This window comes from Sapajus apella, unplaced genomic scaffold (genome assembly GCF_009761245.1).
Source record: "Sapajus apella isolate SASKATOON/1434 unplaced genomic scaffold, GSC_monkey_1.0 scaffold24, whole genome shotgun sequence".
In the NCBI taxonomy this organism is placed as follows: Eukaryota; Metazoa; Chordata; class Mammalia; order Primates; family Cebidae; genus Sapajus; species Sapajus apella.
In genome coordinates, this window is record NW_022436964.1 from 2410585 (window position 1) to 2428460 (window position 17876).

A 17876-nucleotide genomic window follows, 5' to 3' on the forward strand; every position below is an offset into this window, starting at 1 on the left:
TTGTGAGCACAATTAACATGTCACAGTATTATCCAAAACAGATGGTTCCCTCCCATGAGTAATTCTGGTGCCAGAGGTTAAGATAATGATTATTTTCACCTCGTTATTAAATACACATCACAATTATGACACTATAATAATTCTCTGGAATATTTCTCTAATCTCAAAATGAAACTCAGATATCTTTGGATCTTTGCCTCTATCTTTTTCTGCTTGACTTTTCCCCAGTGTTTTCCTTTTATGCCTGATTTTTGCAGTCAGGACATTTTATCAAATGTCCTCAAAACGTGTATTTAGTAAGTTCAATTTGTATTTTCGCTCTGGTAGGGGAGGAGAGGGTTTGTGATATGTCAGGGCTAAGGTAAGTTTGAGGGTAAAATTCAAGAAACTATTTGTAAAAAGTATATTTAATGACTGATTCTAATAACTTTTTCATCCTTTTTCCTATTTAGCGGTTGTTCAATGGCTAATTATTGTCATATTTGTTTGGAATGTGTAAAACTCAGTTTCTGTAAGAATGTCACCCTGGATGCAGCTGAAAAACTTTGCAAAAATTGTAGACAGTAAGAGAATGTTGATTGTGCCCACTTGTGTCTCTTTGAGTCTTACATGTCATCATAAAGTGTAGAGGATCCCTGACATTCGCTGTGTACTGGTTTGTGTTTCTTCATAAGCCCTCATGGTTGTTTCCATTTTACTAACACAGAGTTGTAGCAATCATTAAATATTTCCCAGAATATAGCTTCTGGTAATTTCATTTAAGGATAAACCAAGTTTTCATGACCTTTCCAGTAGCATAAAATACATTAGTTTCTTTGTACTTTGGAATTCACATAAAAATTCTAAAGTAAAAAATATTTGGAAAAAATTAAAACTAAAAATCTGTCAGTCATGGGTGACTTTTGATTTTGGAATACCATTTATCAGAATTATATAATAAGGTAATGGGGAAAAAATTCAGGACCTGTCAGAGTTGATGTTAGCATTTCATGTATACTATATTTCAAAAATTATGTGAGTAGTCTTACTCTGCTTGAGGTTTTTGTAATGAATCTTTCATAAAATTGGGGCATCCATTGAGCAAACACTTCTGTAGGGCACTCTGGGCCTTATTAGATTTCAAAACAAACAAAATAATAGAACAATTTGAGAAAATTTGGTTTGTCAATTATAAATGTCTGGAAAAAATTAACCAATAATTTGTTTACTGCTGGAAAACATCAACTGAGAACTGAAAGGACATAATAAAATCTACTTGTCTTTAAAAATCAGTGGCATTCTCAACAAAATATGTTGGGAGGGAAAGAATGCCTTTTTCTACTATTTCATTTTGTGGCAAATGTGACCTCTTCCTCTTTTTTATTTTTTTAACTAGCCCTCCCCACCTATCTTCTATGATATTAAAGACTTGCAAAATCAAGGAATTCATGTAATATCATTAGAAACCTTGATTCTGTATTTCTAATTACATTAGTGAAAAATCAGTGTCCTGGTTCATTGTTAATCTAAGACTCAAAGGTATTGGTAAAAAGAGACTTATTTGAATATCTCACCTTTTAAATGCTGAATTACATAATGCTTTCCAGAGGACTAGGAATGGCTTTAGAATTTTTTAGATCTCTTTCTGACTTATCTAGTTTGTATCATTTTGTACTTCTAGGAACAGGAGTTTTAATCTTTTTTTGTCTAAAAAATAGATGAATATTTTAACATCTCTGCATGTTATAGCATGGGTAACTACTTTCATGTCACATAGAAAATGTATATTTCTCCATTATTTTGAATTACTATGAATGTATCTCTGATCTAACGATGTACATATTATATTCCCTAGAGCTAAAATAAATGTTTGAGTGTTTTGAGATCAAATTCATAGACTTCCCTAAGAAGAAATCTATTGTGGTCTCAGAACATAATTTGTCTTTAGTCAGAATATAAGCTTGAGAAAAAGTGAGTGTGTCCTAAGCAGCCATAAAAGAGTAAAGTAAGAACAAGGGAACGCTGACATGCCTATCATTCTGATAGTTCTAACATTAGAACGAGCATAACTGCCTAAGAGTTGTTTATAATGTATAAGCTCTGTCTACTTTCAAAAAGACTTTGAGACTTTTTATAGGTAAAAACATATACATGCACCCACATACAACAGAGCAATTCAAAATTATATTAAGAAAAAGTTGACTGGAAACCAGTTAGAGAAAGAATATAAATAGAATTAGGGTTAAGCTGAGAAATGCTGTTTAACACTAGACGTCTATACAGACTCCATTCAGACTGTAAGTTGGAATTTGCTGGAAGGTAAGGCAACATGGGGAACAAAATAAACATCATGGTCCTTTCTGCCATCTAAAAAGAGGCCTGCCAATACTTCACAAAGGCAAAATTAATACTCCTTAAGGAGAATTGATCATAGGATCCTTCTATAATATTAAGAAACTGAAAAGCTTAATCAGACAAAATTGCATAAGGTTATACAGATGATGATCAGTTGGTATTTACTTATTTTTAAAATTTTAAGTAAGTTATTAACAAAATTTCCAGTCTTCCTGCATTCTACCACCATTTCCTTGTGACTACTTCACTTCTTTCCCTACAATTTGGTTACTATGTTTCTAACTGGTTTAAACACATTTTAGAGGTGTTGAAGGTAAAAGACTGGTTTGAAGATAAGAAGATTCCTTGCCAACGCATAAAGTTAAATTGTGCTATAAGAATACATGAAATGTGTTCGTCCTTCTCTTCTTCCTACATTGCAGGGTTGACAAACTTTCTGTAAAGGGCCAGAGGGGAAATATTTTAGGCTTTGCAGGCCATATGTGTCACAGCTTCTCAGCCATTTTCTTGCAACACGAAAACTAATGAGTGTGACTGTGTTACAATAAAGCTTTATGGACACTGAAATTTGAATTTCATATAATTTTCACATATTCTAAAATATGTTTCTTTTGATTTTTTTTTAAACATAAAAACCATTTCAGTGAATGGTTTCAGCTATATTCCTTTGGAATATAGCTGGTTTTAAACTTTAGATATTCTCAACATCCCCTCACTAAACACAGAGAGGTGACAAATTCTAAAAACAGACTTGTAATTTTCATGTTTGATACTATATTTCTCCTTTGAGAAACAGTAAGTGCTAGTCATAGTCCAGGTTATTTGAAAGACTTTTCATGCGTTTATCATGCTTAGAATCCATGCTCAGCTGTATCCACTCCGGATAATCTGTGTTCCTTTATTTTCATCTTTCTTTTTTTTGTTAGATTGAGGATTCTCCATCTCTGTGGCTGCACCATCACTTCTGAGCAAAATAAAAGTTTTACAGTTTCTTTTTGCAAAAGGTATTATCCATTACAGTTGGATAATATTAAATGACTTATGTTTACAATACCAAAAATGAAAGTCTTCAAAAGCTACTCTATTTTAACATAAACTTGAATGATAGTTTCCTGCACAACAACCTGTCATGTTCTGCAACCAGCCTTTTGTCAGAGTTTTGATCCTTCAACACTTACCTCCTTCTCCCTTTGTTTTCTTCTTTAAGAAAACAAACTTATACTTCTGCATTAGTTTACAATTGCTGTAAACAAATGACCACAAACTTAGCAACTTAAAACACTACCCTTTTGTCATCTCAGTTCTGTAGTTCAGAAATCCAGAAACAGCTGAAGTGGGTTCTCAGCTCAGTAGCTCACAATGCTAAAATCAGTATGTAGATCTGACTTCAAGCCGGGGATGTGTTCTCATCACAAGCTCAGGTCCTCTTCCAAGCTCACAGAGGTTGTTGGCAGGTTTCAGTTCCTTGCAGTTGCACGACTGAGGTACCCATTTCTTGCTGGCTGTCAGCAGGGTGACATCCTCAGCTCCTTAGGGTCTATCTTTAGGTCCTAGCCACCTGGTGTTCTCATGACATGGCAGCTCACTTCTTCAAAGCCAGGAGGGAAATGGAATCATATAACATAATGTAATCATAGAAGTGATTATCCCATCATGTTCACAGGTCCTGTTTACTTCAAAGGGGACTATGCAGAGCATGTACACCAAGGGGTAGGAACTGGGGTGCCATTGTAGAATTCTGCTTACCACGCTTTGCTTTTTCTGCTGTCCAAAAGTGAACTGAGGTTCATGTATTTTTATTAGATTTGATTTCTCTACTTGCATATATAATATAAACAGCAGCTGGGTATGGTGGCTCACGCCTGTAATCTTAGCACTTCAGAAGGCTGAGGCAGGCAGATCTCCAGCCCAGGAGTTTGAGACTAGCCTGGGCAACATGGAGAAACCCCGGCTCTACAAAAGTACAAGAAAATTTAGCTGGGCATAGTGGTGTGTGCCTGTAATCCCACTGACTCCAGTGGCCAAGATGGGAGGATCACCTGAGCCCAGGGAGGTCGAGGCTGCAATGAGCCATAATCACACCACTGCATTCCAGCCTGCATGAGAGTGAGACCCTGTCACAAAAAATAAATACATAAATAATATTAAAAACACAGACTTTTGTCTTAACTGAGAGAAGCATGATGGACGAGACATACAGTTTGCTCATGTGGGAAAATGACACAAGTTTTGCTTAGTCATCACAAAATGGGATCAGAAGTTTGAAATGCAACACTTCTTGCTCAGTTCTAATAATGAATGCCAACTCTGCTCTGGTTCAAGACATGAAATGGTATTTGATATTGTTTGGGGCATTACAGAGATACATAATTTTTTAAAATGAAAGATTTACCAAAGTCTGATAACTGCCAACACAACACATAGACAACAATGCTAAATATTAATTATAGAAACCATATGCAGTCAAAGGGGAAGTTTAACTGGGTCTATGATGCTTTAAGAAAAAATAGAACTGAGGCAAACAGGACAGGATGTTCACACTTGCTAATTGTGGATAGGAATATATAAGTTATTACTTTCTCTTTTTTCATGCTTTACATAAATGGAAAGTAGATCACTATGATATAAGTTTGCTGACACATTCCTTTTTGCAAAATCTCCAACAATTTTCCTGTAACTTCCTTAGGAATGGTAAGTCCTGAGTATATATATTCATGAGAAAACTAAGACTCAAGCTCTTACAGGGCTATGTATGTTTCAGAGTGTTTCTGAACCTCCTAGCTGGTGCCTCAGTGGTATGCCATTACTAAGGTATCTAGTTCCATTTTAAATGGCATTTTGGATCTTTCTGGGGCAAAGTAACTGCAGTGTTAAGTCATGCTCTGAGGAATGCTCTTGTACCTGAAGGAAATCTTACAGGGTGGATTACAACAGGCTTCCACTAAAAGCTTTTCCCACTTACCAGATGAAAAGCAGGTTAAAGTGGTGCTGCTCATTCCCATTATGGGAAGTTGGGCCAATTTATGGTGTAGTGGCAAGGGACCACTTCTCATGACTCACCAGCCTTGTCATTGTCTAACATGAGGTCTCCTAAAGTATGTTTTAAAGAGCACTAAGTCTGTGGAAAGCTCATGGAAACTGAAACCAAACCAAACCAAAACCCAAAACTCAAAGTTACCATAGTCAAATACATTTAGGAAATATTTGATCGAACAGCTTTATTTCAAAATAATATAGGATTCTTTCTCAAATTTATTTGTGCTTTACAAATGTAGCTGATCACAAAACTATTTCTTTCCAAAGATATCTTTTCACTGCTTTGAGAAACAGGCTCTAACAAGATTACCTTTGATTCTTAAAATTCTGAGCAGCCAGAGAGAAAGCTGATCTTTCTAAGTCATGCTGACAACCATGGGCAAGCTCTCCTTACCTATTAATTCATTGGCTCTCAAAGGCTGCTCTGTTATCTCCAGTTCCTGGCTAGCTGCTTCTGAATGCTAAAATAAAAAAGAAGTACCTCCTATTTCTTTTTTCTGTCTCTTCTGTTTCTTGAAAATAATTAGAGACAGATTATATGACCGTGGGTATCCCCTGAGTATGTTGCTGGGGTTATTAAAAAACATTCCTGCTGCCTGATACCTGAACTGACATACATGCTAAGTGATGTATTTGTGAGTGGCACGTCACAATGCAGTTGTGTAAACTTTTGTAGAAAAGCAAGATCCAATTCTTTTACTGAAGCTGGGAAATGGTCTGGTTAGACAGAAGAGAGAAAAGCTAAAAGATATGCTTGATATTTACATTTTGTCCTGATAATGAGGAGTTATTAACTTAATCATGTGATGAAGTGTGGCTTATTTGAGGGACAGCAGAAGCCCTGATGGAGACTAAAGGATGAAATATTTGATCTATGTGGTGGGACCAAATTACAGAGAGTTTTGGATGCTCAGATGAAGAGTTTATCTTTAGTTCTCTTTTTATTGGAGCACCACTGGGGGTTTATGAGTTAGGGTACAGGCTTCCTCAACCTCAGCACAATTGACATTTTTGGCCAGATAATTCTTTGTAATGGGAAGGAGGGGAGGTTCTGGCCTGTGCATTGTAGGATAGTCAGCAGCATCCCTGTAGCTATCTACTAGATGTTAGGAGCATCTCCCCCTTCTCAAATTAAGACAGCCAAAAATGTCATCAGACTGCCAAATGTCCCCTGGGAAACAAAATTGTTACCCAATTGAGAATTAAAGAGCTGGAGAATGACAGAATAACTGGTGTTTAAGAAGGACTGTCCAGTTGTGGTCGTGTAGAATAAACAGGAGAATGGTAGGAAAAGAGGCTGGCAGAATATATCAGAGGCTGCCCCTTTACCCTAGGTTGGTCTATTGTTACAGTAAGGTCCTCTATTTCTCTGTATCCCTGTTTCTTTTGTAGTCCCGTAACACAATGACTTGGGGCTTGGCCATGTGACTTGCCAATGAGACTTGTCAATGGAATATCAGCAAATATGACACAAACTGAAGCCTGAAGAATACTTGTGCGCTGGTGCTTAAACTCGCTTGGAACACTGCCACCACGTGATAAAACCCATGCTAGCTTCCTGAAGACACATGGCCCAGCCAACAGCCAGCACCAACTTCCAAAAAAATGAGTGAGGCTCTATAACCATCCAGCTCCAATTGAGTCAACAAGAAAATCACCTAAGAGATCCCAGGCAGCCTAGCAGACAAACCACCTAGCTGAGCCCTGCCCAAATTGACGATAATGGTATTATGAACAAATAAAATGACAACTCTTTACAATCACTATTGTTGTTATGCAGTGATAAAAAACTGATACTGTAGGTCTAAGTATATTAATATTGGTAGAAATAAGAAAATGCATGCATAAGACATTTGGAATAATTCCTGTTTTTTGTTTGTTTGTTTGTTTTTTGAGATGTAGTCTGGCTCTGTCACCCAGGCTGGAGTGCAGTGGCGTGATCTCGGCTCACTGCAACCTCTGTTTCCTGGGTTCAAGCGATTCTCCTGCCTCAGTGTCCCGAGTAGCTGGGATTACAGGTGCCCGCCATGCCTGGCTAATTTTTTGTATTTTTAGTAGAGATGGGGATTTACCATGTTGGCCAAGCTGGTCTCGAACTCCTGACCTCAAGTGATCCACCCACCCCGGCCTACCAAAGTGCTTGGGATTACAGGTCTGAGCTGCTCTGCCCAGCCAATTTGTGTTTTTTGATGACTCTTCAATGAAGGGGCTTGGTGAAAGGACAAAGCAGTTTATAGAACATAAAAATTCAGAAATAATGAACATAAAGGTCAGAGTGAAAATTCAGGCATAAAGTGCAAGCATTCTTCAAAAAAGCACTTCTGCCTAAGCAGTTAAAAACATTAGAACTCAACTGTTTTGGAAGTCATATTCATTAATTGCAAACGGTAAAAAGATAATAATAGTTCAAATATTTAGTTTAATATTTGTAAAGTTTTAAAGGCATTATCAAGCTGACCACCTTTTAATTCATATGGAAAAACCAATCTTTAACATAGGAAAGCACATAAGCTCAAAATCAATAACAACTTATATTGCACTAATAAGATTCATTTCAATGTATTAGCTGTCCAACTGTATAAAACTATATTCACTTACCAATTAGGTTGCCAAGACCAGGACTTCCAAAGGAATGCCTCTCATAATTTACCAGTTAAATTTGCAGATGGGGGTTATCAGTAGTAGTTACAGTTTAATAGAAGCTGTTAGCGTTGTTCATGTTTATTGTACAATTCAAGAGGAGACAGTTCCTCAGATGTTTAGCACTTAGCTTTATGTTTAAGACCAGTAGCCTGGGGAGAATGTGTCAGTAACATCCCTTAGTTAATGATCATATTTTTAAGAAATCAAAGTAATAAACGATAAACAGAATCCAGAATGAGATGAAAGGAAAATATAGAGTCAGAAAGTCTAAAATGTGGAGGAAATGGATGATGTGAATAAAGTAAAAATGACCCAAATGTATCTTTACAGGCCATGAGAATCACCTAAAGGCACGGTTACATAAGCCATATGACAGACTGAGGGTCTCCTGGAAATGGATGGACAAAAGTGTTTAAAGGGATCAATATGGATAGATTTTAAAAATTTCCTATCAATTAAGCAGTCAGTGTTAAAGAAACAATGTCAAAAAAAAAGTGTTTAAAACCAAAAGGTAACATACCTTTGGGTACATAATTTGACTAAAGTTTGTTTAAAGAAAAAAACCTCCAAAACCACCTCAGTCTTTGTCTACACAATGCTGCCTGCCAAGCGATTTAGTTTACTTTTTCTCAGGTTTAGGAGACGAGGATTGAGAAAAAAACGTGGATTTGGAGATCTGGAAGATCTGTGTTTAATTAAGCAGTGGGACCTTAACGTTAGACGCACAAAAATGCGTTAACAAAAGCTAGTAAAATTGAGAATGGGGTCTTCCGGTAAATCTTGTACTTTGGTTTGTAAGAAACTTGTATATAAAGAAGTTTACTAGTTTTCGGGAATAAGAGAATAAAATGCACTTAACCCATTCGGAATCCTAACCCTACCTACTTTACCTCCCTCCGTCCGGTTACCTTCTCAGGCGCACGCCGGCACCCGGTGTGAGGAAGCGGAGCGCTGGGCTCCACCCGAGCGGCGCTTACGCCGAAGGGCGACGCTCCTGCCGCGCCCCGTTGCGGCCCGGTCTCCCCTTCTTGCGTGGAAAGCAGCGGCGGGCTCCGGGGCGTGGGGACCAGAGAATCGGAGTCGCGCGCTCCTCCTCCCTGGCTGGGCGGAGCCGCACCCGCCGGGAGAGTAGTGAGGGCTACCGCGGCGCGCGGGCGCTCAGTCGCGGGAGGCGCTGCTTTGAGGTGCCCGGAACCCGAGCGCACCTCACGGATCCCGGGTCCTGCACGAACCGGCACCGAAGGAGCCGTCCGGCCACCCCGACGTTCCGGCCCCGCCCGGACGTTCCCTCAAGTGGCCAAACCAGCCGGACGAGCCAAACTCGCCGGGCCTCCAGGCGGCAGCAGGTGGCCCCGCACTTCCCGCGAAGGCCGTGCGCCCCGTGGCGCTCCGGAGCCCTCTCGGCCGCCCCCGCCAGGCGGGATGGAGGCGGACGGGGACCGAGAGGAGCTGGCCCGGCTGCGCTCCGTCTTCGCCGCCTGCGACGCGAACCGCTCGGGACGCCTGGAGCGCGAGGAGTTCGGGGCGCTGTGCGCGGAGCTGCGGGTGCGGCCGGCCGACGCCGAGGCCGTATTCCAGCGGCTGGACGCCGACCGCGACGGCGCCATCACCTTCCAGGAGTTCGCGCGCGGCTTCCGCGGGGCCCTCCGCGGGGGGCGGCGCCGGGGCTGGGGTCCGCGGGATCCCGCGCCTGACGTGGCCGAGGCGGGGCCGGAGACACCGGACAGCGAGGAGGACGAGGGCGACGAGGGCGCGGCGGCGGCGCTGGCCACCTCGTGGGGCCCGGAGAGTCCCGGCCGGGCTTGGCAGGATTTCCAGGCGCGACTCGGGGAGGAAGCCAAGTTCATCCCCAGGTGGGAGTGTGGGCTAGGGGCGGGAGGTGCTCCTGGCGCTTCCTGCTTTCTTTCTCGCACTTACTTGCCTCTGTGTGTAGACCCAATGCAGTCTACTCTGTGAGGTGCTCGCTTTGACTTTTCCAAGATCTCCTAAAGTTAAGAAAAGGTAATCAGAGAGTCAGTGTTTGGGGCGAAAGTTTTAAGTGCTGAATCCTGAGCCTGTAATTAACCAGGCTCCAGTTAATTACAGGAGCCTTCCCGAAATCTGTAGCCGCTGGCGGCCCGCATTTCACTGCGTCCTGGTTATGTCACCTTCTACCCAGGCCTTCGGCTCGGGTCCCAGGGTTGGGGCCTGGGCTGTTTGCCAGTTTGGCGTCCTCTGTAATACTTTTCTGATTTGTTGTTTTTTTAAGACTATAGAAGAGGAAGCTTTGTTGGGCATTTATATTGTTGGACACAGATATTCACTGATGCACCTGCTAGGCGTTTTACAGAGTTCACACCTTTAATTTTCAGAGCATCCCTAGAAGGTAGGCTTGCTTATTTCTGAACTTAGACCTAGAAATTAGACGTTAAGGGACTTGCCCAGTTCAAAATGTGAACGTTGACCCCACATCTTGCGAACTGAAAAACTCGCTTTTTATGGGACGGAATAAAATGATAAAATGACACAATATACTCTCTGCTCTTAATGCTCTGACAGAAATATATCAAGTCACTGACTTATTTACCAGGAGGTAAGGGGATGCCTACAGGTGGGATTTCAGGGCCTGGAGAGAGAGAGGCTCAGATTTTCTTTTTTGAGCTTCATTTGCATTTGTCCATCCCTTGGTGTCTGCGCATCTCCAGCTTCTATTTTTCACTTAATTCCCCGGCGATACACACATTTCAGTGCTGTACGTGTTTTTCTGCTTTATGTTTGGGTTTTAGCTGAAATTTTATTGAGTGCTAGCTGTCGTTATTAAGACGCTCTGAAAGGCATCATTTTGGTTAGCAGTTTGTACATCTGAGAGGGAAGTCCGAAAAGGACGTATCCCTGGAAGGTAGTCAGTGTGCTTGTTCATTGCTTCTCAGCTTAGACTGGCAGGGCTGGAAGTCCTCACTTCCTCCTCCTCCCAAATTCTCCCGCCAGCATGGAAAGTAAGGGGAATACTGGGCATGGGGAGTGACTCACTGTGTAGACAAAGTGGGTGTGTAACGACCTTTTCTATTATTTACAAATGAGTTACCTTCCCACTAGGGAAGCAGCAAAATTTAAACAGTCCTACAGCGTATACTCTTGCTTTTAGTCGCCTTTCATCTGTAACTTAGTCTGGGTACAGCTGGTTAAAGTAAGAATTTTAGGAATGAGGCAGGGTGAGTCCACATCATATTGGATGTTATGTATGCATACACGTGGATCTGTTCTTTGCAGTTCTCTAATCTCAGCAACATATGTTTCACACACAACCTTAAATGATTGAAATGACCTGGATCAGTGTACAAACCAGGACTTGGTGTTATTGAGGCATTGTTATTACCACGTTGCCTTTCCAAACTCTTCAGAGATTATTACCTCTAATGGGCACCGATGTCACGTGGTAGACTTGTGTCCTAAGCCTCACCTCTTGATGTGATACTAACAAGTACAATATTTGTCTTCTCTCATGTTCAAGTGGAAGAGATCTAAACTGAGTTGCTGCATCAGATTGTTGCCATGGCAGCCATCAGCTGTTTTGGTAAATCGGATTAATTCTACTTCACTTCCTCATACAGCTGTTCACCTTTCCTTCCTTCCATCCAAATGTGATTTAAAAACATCTTTTGTTATTGATAATACTGTTGGCATTATTCCAGCCAAACTTATTCCGCTAACATTACCAGTTGCCTGTTATATGCCAGATACTAGGTTGCTGAGGACAAAGAGAAGGATGATATGTAGTTTATGCCCTCAAGATGTTCATGGTGTGGGTAAAAGAGTTTTCCAATGATTTCATCGAAGAACATTTAAAGTCAAGAGGGTTATTTGTAGGAAACTCTCTGTATTGTGGACATAACCCAACAGATGGCTGCAAGCAAGAATTTTCTTTGAAGCCTTGAGCGTTTCTTTAAAAAAATCATTAGGTTGTTCATCTTAGTACACAATATTTGGGAACTTGTTTTAATATAAAATAGAGTTTCTTCTGAAGGGAGAATTGTCTTTCTAGGATTGTGTGCTATTCCAACTTGTGGCATTGTTTCCCACCTGACACTCCATCTTATCCCTGTTGACAGCCTGCCCTGGGCCCATCCTGGGGAATGTTCACATCTAGTTTGAGAAGAATGGATATTAAATAGGAAAACGTTTGGTTCCTATAAAGGCAAAGCATGGTACTGTTGACAGGACTTTCATTTCAAGGATCTTTCAATCAAAATATTAAGCAATTTTGGCTCACACTCCCCAGTCATCAGTAATTTTGATGTTAGAGGGAAGATAATATTGCATCTTCATGATGGATGAAAGTGGCCTTTGGGATGTGTGTCATTCTTGAGTTTATTTTCTGTTAGAAAATTGAGGGCCTTTTTCTTTTAAAGGCTGGGAAAGGAGTGTCCAAGGAGTTTTGTGACCTGGGAAGCTGAATCTGGCAGGTGTGAAGGGTCTGCATGGTCAAGATGGGGCTTGACCACTTCCTGGTCAGTTCAATAAGATCAGCCAACAGGTGGAAGCAGCAGGACAATGTGATGTGGTTACATAAGAGAATTTGGGAGGGCAGGTGCTACCAGCGCCAGAAAACTCATAGAAGTAGGAAGAAAACGTGTGGGTGTTGAGGGTGGAGGGGCAGACAGAGAGCAAACTTATAATGGAGCCTCCTTAGTTTCTGATGCCAGGGTTATTGTCTTGGTGAAAGGGAGTTTCATACCCAGGAGACACTCAGTAAATGTTTGCCAAATGAATGGAATCAATCAGTATTCTTTGATTCTTGTTTCACATATCTGCATTTTGAGAGAGAGTGTACTGTAGTTGGTTTGTGCTGTGAGCATTTTCTCCACTTCTTTTGCAGATTCTGTCACTGTTTTCTTTTTTTCTGGTTACTGTTGTGAGGCCATCTTGGTGTTCAGAGACTGCCAAGAGAAGGAAATACGGGTGTGTGTGTGTGTGTGTGTGTGTGTGTGTGTGTGTGTGTACACTGAGCATTTGATAGAGGGCTGAGAGGAGGGATGAGGGGCTCTTCTCTGACCTCTAGTCAGAGCTGAAGCTTTTCAGTGTTTTCTCAGCTCCATGTGTAGCAGTTTTGAGTGTTATCTGTGAATTGATTGATGCCGATAAATTAACTTATAACCCCACATTCTCACAAACAGGAACGTGAGGGTACAGCTGGCACTGGAACCATCGTGGGTCTGTGAGTGGACACAGGTATCCCCAAAGTGGCCAAAACCGGGACAGCCGCAGGTCAGGTGCCTGCTGTGTGACAGGTATCCGTGATGGGTGACCTGCCAGGCAGGGCTAGGCCTGGATTTATTGAGATGTCAAAATCAGTGCCATTAGTTGCTTCACATGGTTTGTGATGTTTCTACATGTGCAGTGTTGAAGGGAATTCTTTTATTTGGTAGTATAAAAACAAATTTAACTGAGAGGAACCAAAACTTTCTACATGTGAGTTGTATACAGATTGGCAAATTGGCTTACCTTATTAAACTCAAGAGGAAAGGCTAACCCATTGGACAGCAGTCCTGTTTAACTGGGAAATTTTAAAAAACAAGTATCTGCCAGTAGGGAAAGGCGTAGTTTCAGTACTGGTGAAGGCTGCTTTTCCCTTCCCCCTTCTTGGGTTCTAGTTTTCCTTCAATGATTGCCTTGTTTTGTAATAGTGTAGTTGCTTCACAGCTCCCTTAATTTACATGATTCAGTGATTGACAAGTTAGAAAAGGGAGAGGAGAGACAGGCAGACAAAGACATAAACACATCAGGAGTGAGCCAGAGAGCAAGAGAGAAGGCCAGAGAGAAGAGTGGCAGAGCAGGACACCACGAGAGGGAGTAAAACACAGTGATCAGATGGAGGGGAACGGGAGAGAGACTGGTGGAGTCCATCTTGCCTCAGTTTCCCCTCTTTCCACTCAGTGAGCCTAGGGCCCGGAGCCACTTGAGATGAGAGTGGCAAATCAGCTCTTCTCTCTTTGATCTCAGCTCTTGAGTATCTTCCACATGTGAGCATCTTGGTGCTTTGGAATGTGTGTGTGGTATTTAAAGACGAATATATATATATATATATTTTTCATATTCATGGCCAGTCCTGTGTGGTTCTCATCCAAGAAGAGAAGATGTCTTCTAGCCTTACAACATGGTGATGGGCTGCACCTAAGTCCTAGATGAGGTCCAAGGGCTCTTTTGATTGTATGGGGTATTTACCTTGAGTACCTACTGTGGGATCGATCAGTGTCCTCGCCGTAGGTTTTCTGGAGGTTTATTTACCTTTTCTGGATTCTGAACCGGGATCCTAACATTTGTGTCTCTGTCTGGGTCTGTATCTCTATCTCCTTGTTTTCTAACTGTTGCTATTCTGTAGCTTTTTGCTTTTTCTCTTTAATGTGTCCTCCTTTGCAGTTAATGTGTATCATTACTCTGCTGAGTGGGAGAAACCTGTCTCTTAATAACTACAGCTCATTATTAGTGTATAGAAATGCTGATGATTTTTGTACATTGATTTTTGTATCCTGAGAATTAACTGAAATAGTTTGTCAAAGCTTAGGAGTCTTTTATAGGAGTCTTTAGGGTTTTCTAGTTATTAGATTATATTCTTAGCCAACAGAGGTAATTTGACTTCCTCTTTTCCAGTTTGGATGCATTTATTTCATTCTTTTTCCTGATTGCTCTGGCTAGGACTTTCAGTACTATATTGAGTAGGACTGGTAAGAGCGGGCATCCTTGCCTTGCTCCAGATCTTAAAGGAAATGAACCTTCGATCCTTCCCCCTGGGCCTGTGTAAATCTGTGCATACCTTAGGTTTTATGGGCTCTATTTGCTGGAGGGGGGTGGCCACTTCTGGTTCTGATATTTGAATTTAATCTCAACGTAGTAATTTCTTTTTGGCTTTCAGGTTTTGGAAAGGTATTCTGACCTTCTGGTTCTTAGAAGGCTCTCCGTTTTAGCCATCTGGGCAGTGGCCTGCTGCGACTCTCAGAATTCACTGCTTGCTCAGAGCTTTGTTCTCAGAATTTGAGGAAAGATGATTTATTCTGTCCTTATAGTCCTTAAAACTTAGTGTTATCAGGCAGACTATGCTCCCAGAACTACAGACCCTTCTCTAGCTTTTCCTTGAACCTGAACTTGTGATTTACTCTTTTCCAAAATTACTGTTAAATCCAGTTGTACTGCCCCTCTCTTGAAGCACTTAAAAATCTTTATCTGTTTCTTATTTTCTGCCCAAGTTATCCAATCTTTTTTCACTTGTAAAAAGAAAGTAGCTGTATCATATGGGGGAAAGATTAGTGTGCCACAGTGATTCCAAGTGTGTTTTGAATCCTTTTTCTCTCCTAAGAGGGTATATACAGCTTACTTTCTTGCTTCATGTATAATGTATTACAATTTAGGTAGCACTTGAATGCAGTGTGTACTCAGAAGGGAGAAATGAGAAGAGATTATTTATTCTGCGTGTTCAGTGCTGCCTCACCTGATGGTATTAGTCTCATATGAGGTTGTAAAATGGAAAGTAAACACTGTCTCCCAGAGGAAGGTTCTAATGGTGGAATTTATCTGTGACACATAGGATTTCTTTAGAATTATTTTGTCAAACAAGTTCATTGTTTCAACTTGTAAATATTGAGGGTCTTCCAAAAGATAATTGCTTTTGTCAGAGTAATTATAAGAAAAGAAGAGTGAATTTTAACCCTTAAGGCTTTAGTCTGTCTGTCTTATAAAAACAAGATACACAGCTCCAGGAGTGCAAATGTTTCTTTGGTCCTTTCTCTAGTTCACCCAATATTGACATTGCCTTGACATCTCACTAGGCACTATACACACCTGACCCTGACCTTGTTTCTCACCTTCTTAAATACTTAGGAGTTTCTGACACCTGAAGGACCTGGAATGCGGAATAATGAATGAGAAAATTCTTCCTCGTGCACCAAAATGCACCAAAATGCCACACGTTCTAGACTGGATGTTTCACATAGAATGTTTCTCAAATTGGGAGCCATAGACCCTTTGGGCTCTTTACGTGTATCTTTGAGAGTTTTAGAAGACCAAACATTCTTATTTACATTTTGGCAGTAATGTGAAATAAATTGATGTGAGCTCATTCCAGATCACCCGCATTACAGATTTGGATGATTCTTGCATTACAGATTTGGCTACACAATTTCAAAACTTGCCTTTGTGTTTGTGAGGTGTCCCACAGCACTGTGTGCATTGTCATGGGCTGACAAGGAAGGCAGAAAGGTGGGCTCTGTGTGTGAGCCATTTGTTCACATAAACCAAAGGTGACTGACGACAGGGTGTGGGGTTTTCTGTGGTCTCAATAGAAAAGTGTTGGGAGAATAGGATTTTGATCATAGAAGTGTGCTTAAGATAGCCACATATGAGCTGCCAGTCCCACACTGACATTGACTGTGGAGATTTAGCTTGGAAAACTGCATCTTCTGTCAGATCAACTGACTATTGCTAATTTTGATGTCATTGATTTTGTAAACGTGTATAGGTTCTAGAAATGTACTTATGCTGTTGGTATGAGTTTATATCTGATTTATGTTTGTTCATAGTTAAGTGTAATGTGTTGTAAGCAATGTTTAAGTCAATTCTGGAATTCACAGGAGTCTTTTTTTCTGGAGACAGAGTTTTGCCCTGTTGCCCATGCTGGAGTGCAGTGGCACAATTTCAGCTCACTGCAACCTTTGCCTCCCGGATACAAGCGATTCTCCTGCCTCAGCCTCAGGAGTAGCTGTGATCATAGGCGTGCACCACCACGCTTAGCTAATTTTTGTATTTTTAGTAGAGATGGGGTTTCACCACGTTGGCTAGCCTGGTCTTGAACTCCTGGGCTCAGGTGATCTGCCCGCCTCGGCTTCCCAAAGTGCTGGCATTACAGGAGTGAGCCACCACACCCAACCTCACAAGAGTCTTTAATAAGGTCTATGTGTTAATCAAGTATGAGAAATATTATTCTAATGATACTTGAAATCCTCAAGAACTATATAGGATTGAAAACATGAGTGTTTCATTTCTCAATGTGTGTTTATCTCCTCTGTCATTTAAATTGAGGGCATAACACTATAGAAAAAGTAAACCTCAAATTTCCCAATCCTAAACAAGGAACATCTGTGTTGTCTTCCCACAGAGGAAACTCTTCTCACCCTTTTTCCTATTTTTTTCATCCATTCATTCATTTATTTACTCATTCATTCTTTAACAAACATGTTTTTTTGTATCCTCTGTGTGCCCAGGACTGCACGAGGCCCTGAGTACTTAGAAATAGCCTCCTGCCAAAAGCCAAAGTTGCTTGGCTGGTTTCTCTCTATTCAGAAGATGACGACATCAATGAGGATATAAAGTGGCAAGAATCACGAGGTAGATGGCCCATGTCCAGCTTTCACTGATGGTCAGAAATCAAACAGACCAGCTACACTTGGGGAGTTTCCTCCTCTCTACCACAGAAAAGTGACGCTTTCATGCCTTCCCTTGCAAGGCCAAAGTGTGCCAAAACTTTCTTTCATAGTCCTGCATCAATAGGACTACAGGTCCCTGTCAAATGACCTCCAAGCTCCTTCTGCTCTTACTACACTATGAGCTGTGATTGTTGTAATGGAGAAGGGTACATAAACGTGGAGGCCTCCACAGCCAGTTAGGTTAACCTATTGATAGGGAGTTTATGGCCAGTAAGAGCCTCTGCTTCATATCACTTGGGGGACAAGCCACTTCTCAGCTCTGGACAGCAGCTGTCATGCAGAATGCAGGTCCATTGTTGACAGCTATGCTGAATTTTAAGTGCAAATTTCCAATTTTGCATCACTCTGAAGTTCAGAGCACATGGGTAGAAGAGACAGAATTTCCAGTGTGCAACCTGTTTCCTACCTGTG

The 17876-nt window shown here is 41.2% G+C and overlaps 1 protein-coding gene across 1 annotated transcript in view; it reads left to right on the top strand.

The window, feature by feature from the left end:
* The first annotated feature begins 9146 nt into the window (after positions 1 to 9146).
* Positions 9147 to 17876, top strand: part of RASEF (RAS and EF-hand domain containing) — a 75250-nt gene continuing 66520 nt past the window's right edge. Inside the window, exon 1 of the mRNA XM_032290847.1 lies at positions 9147 to 9866. Within this exon, the coding sequence (XP_032146738.1) occupies positions 9436 to 9866 (431 nt within the window). The 5' untranslated portion in view covers positions 9147 to 9435. The remainder of the gene's footprint in view (positions 9867 to 17876) is intronic.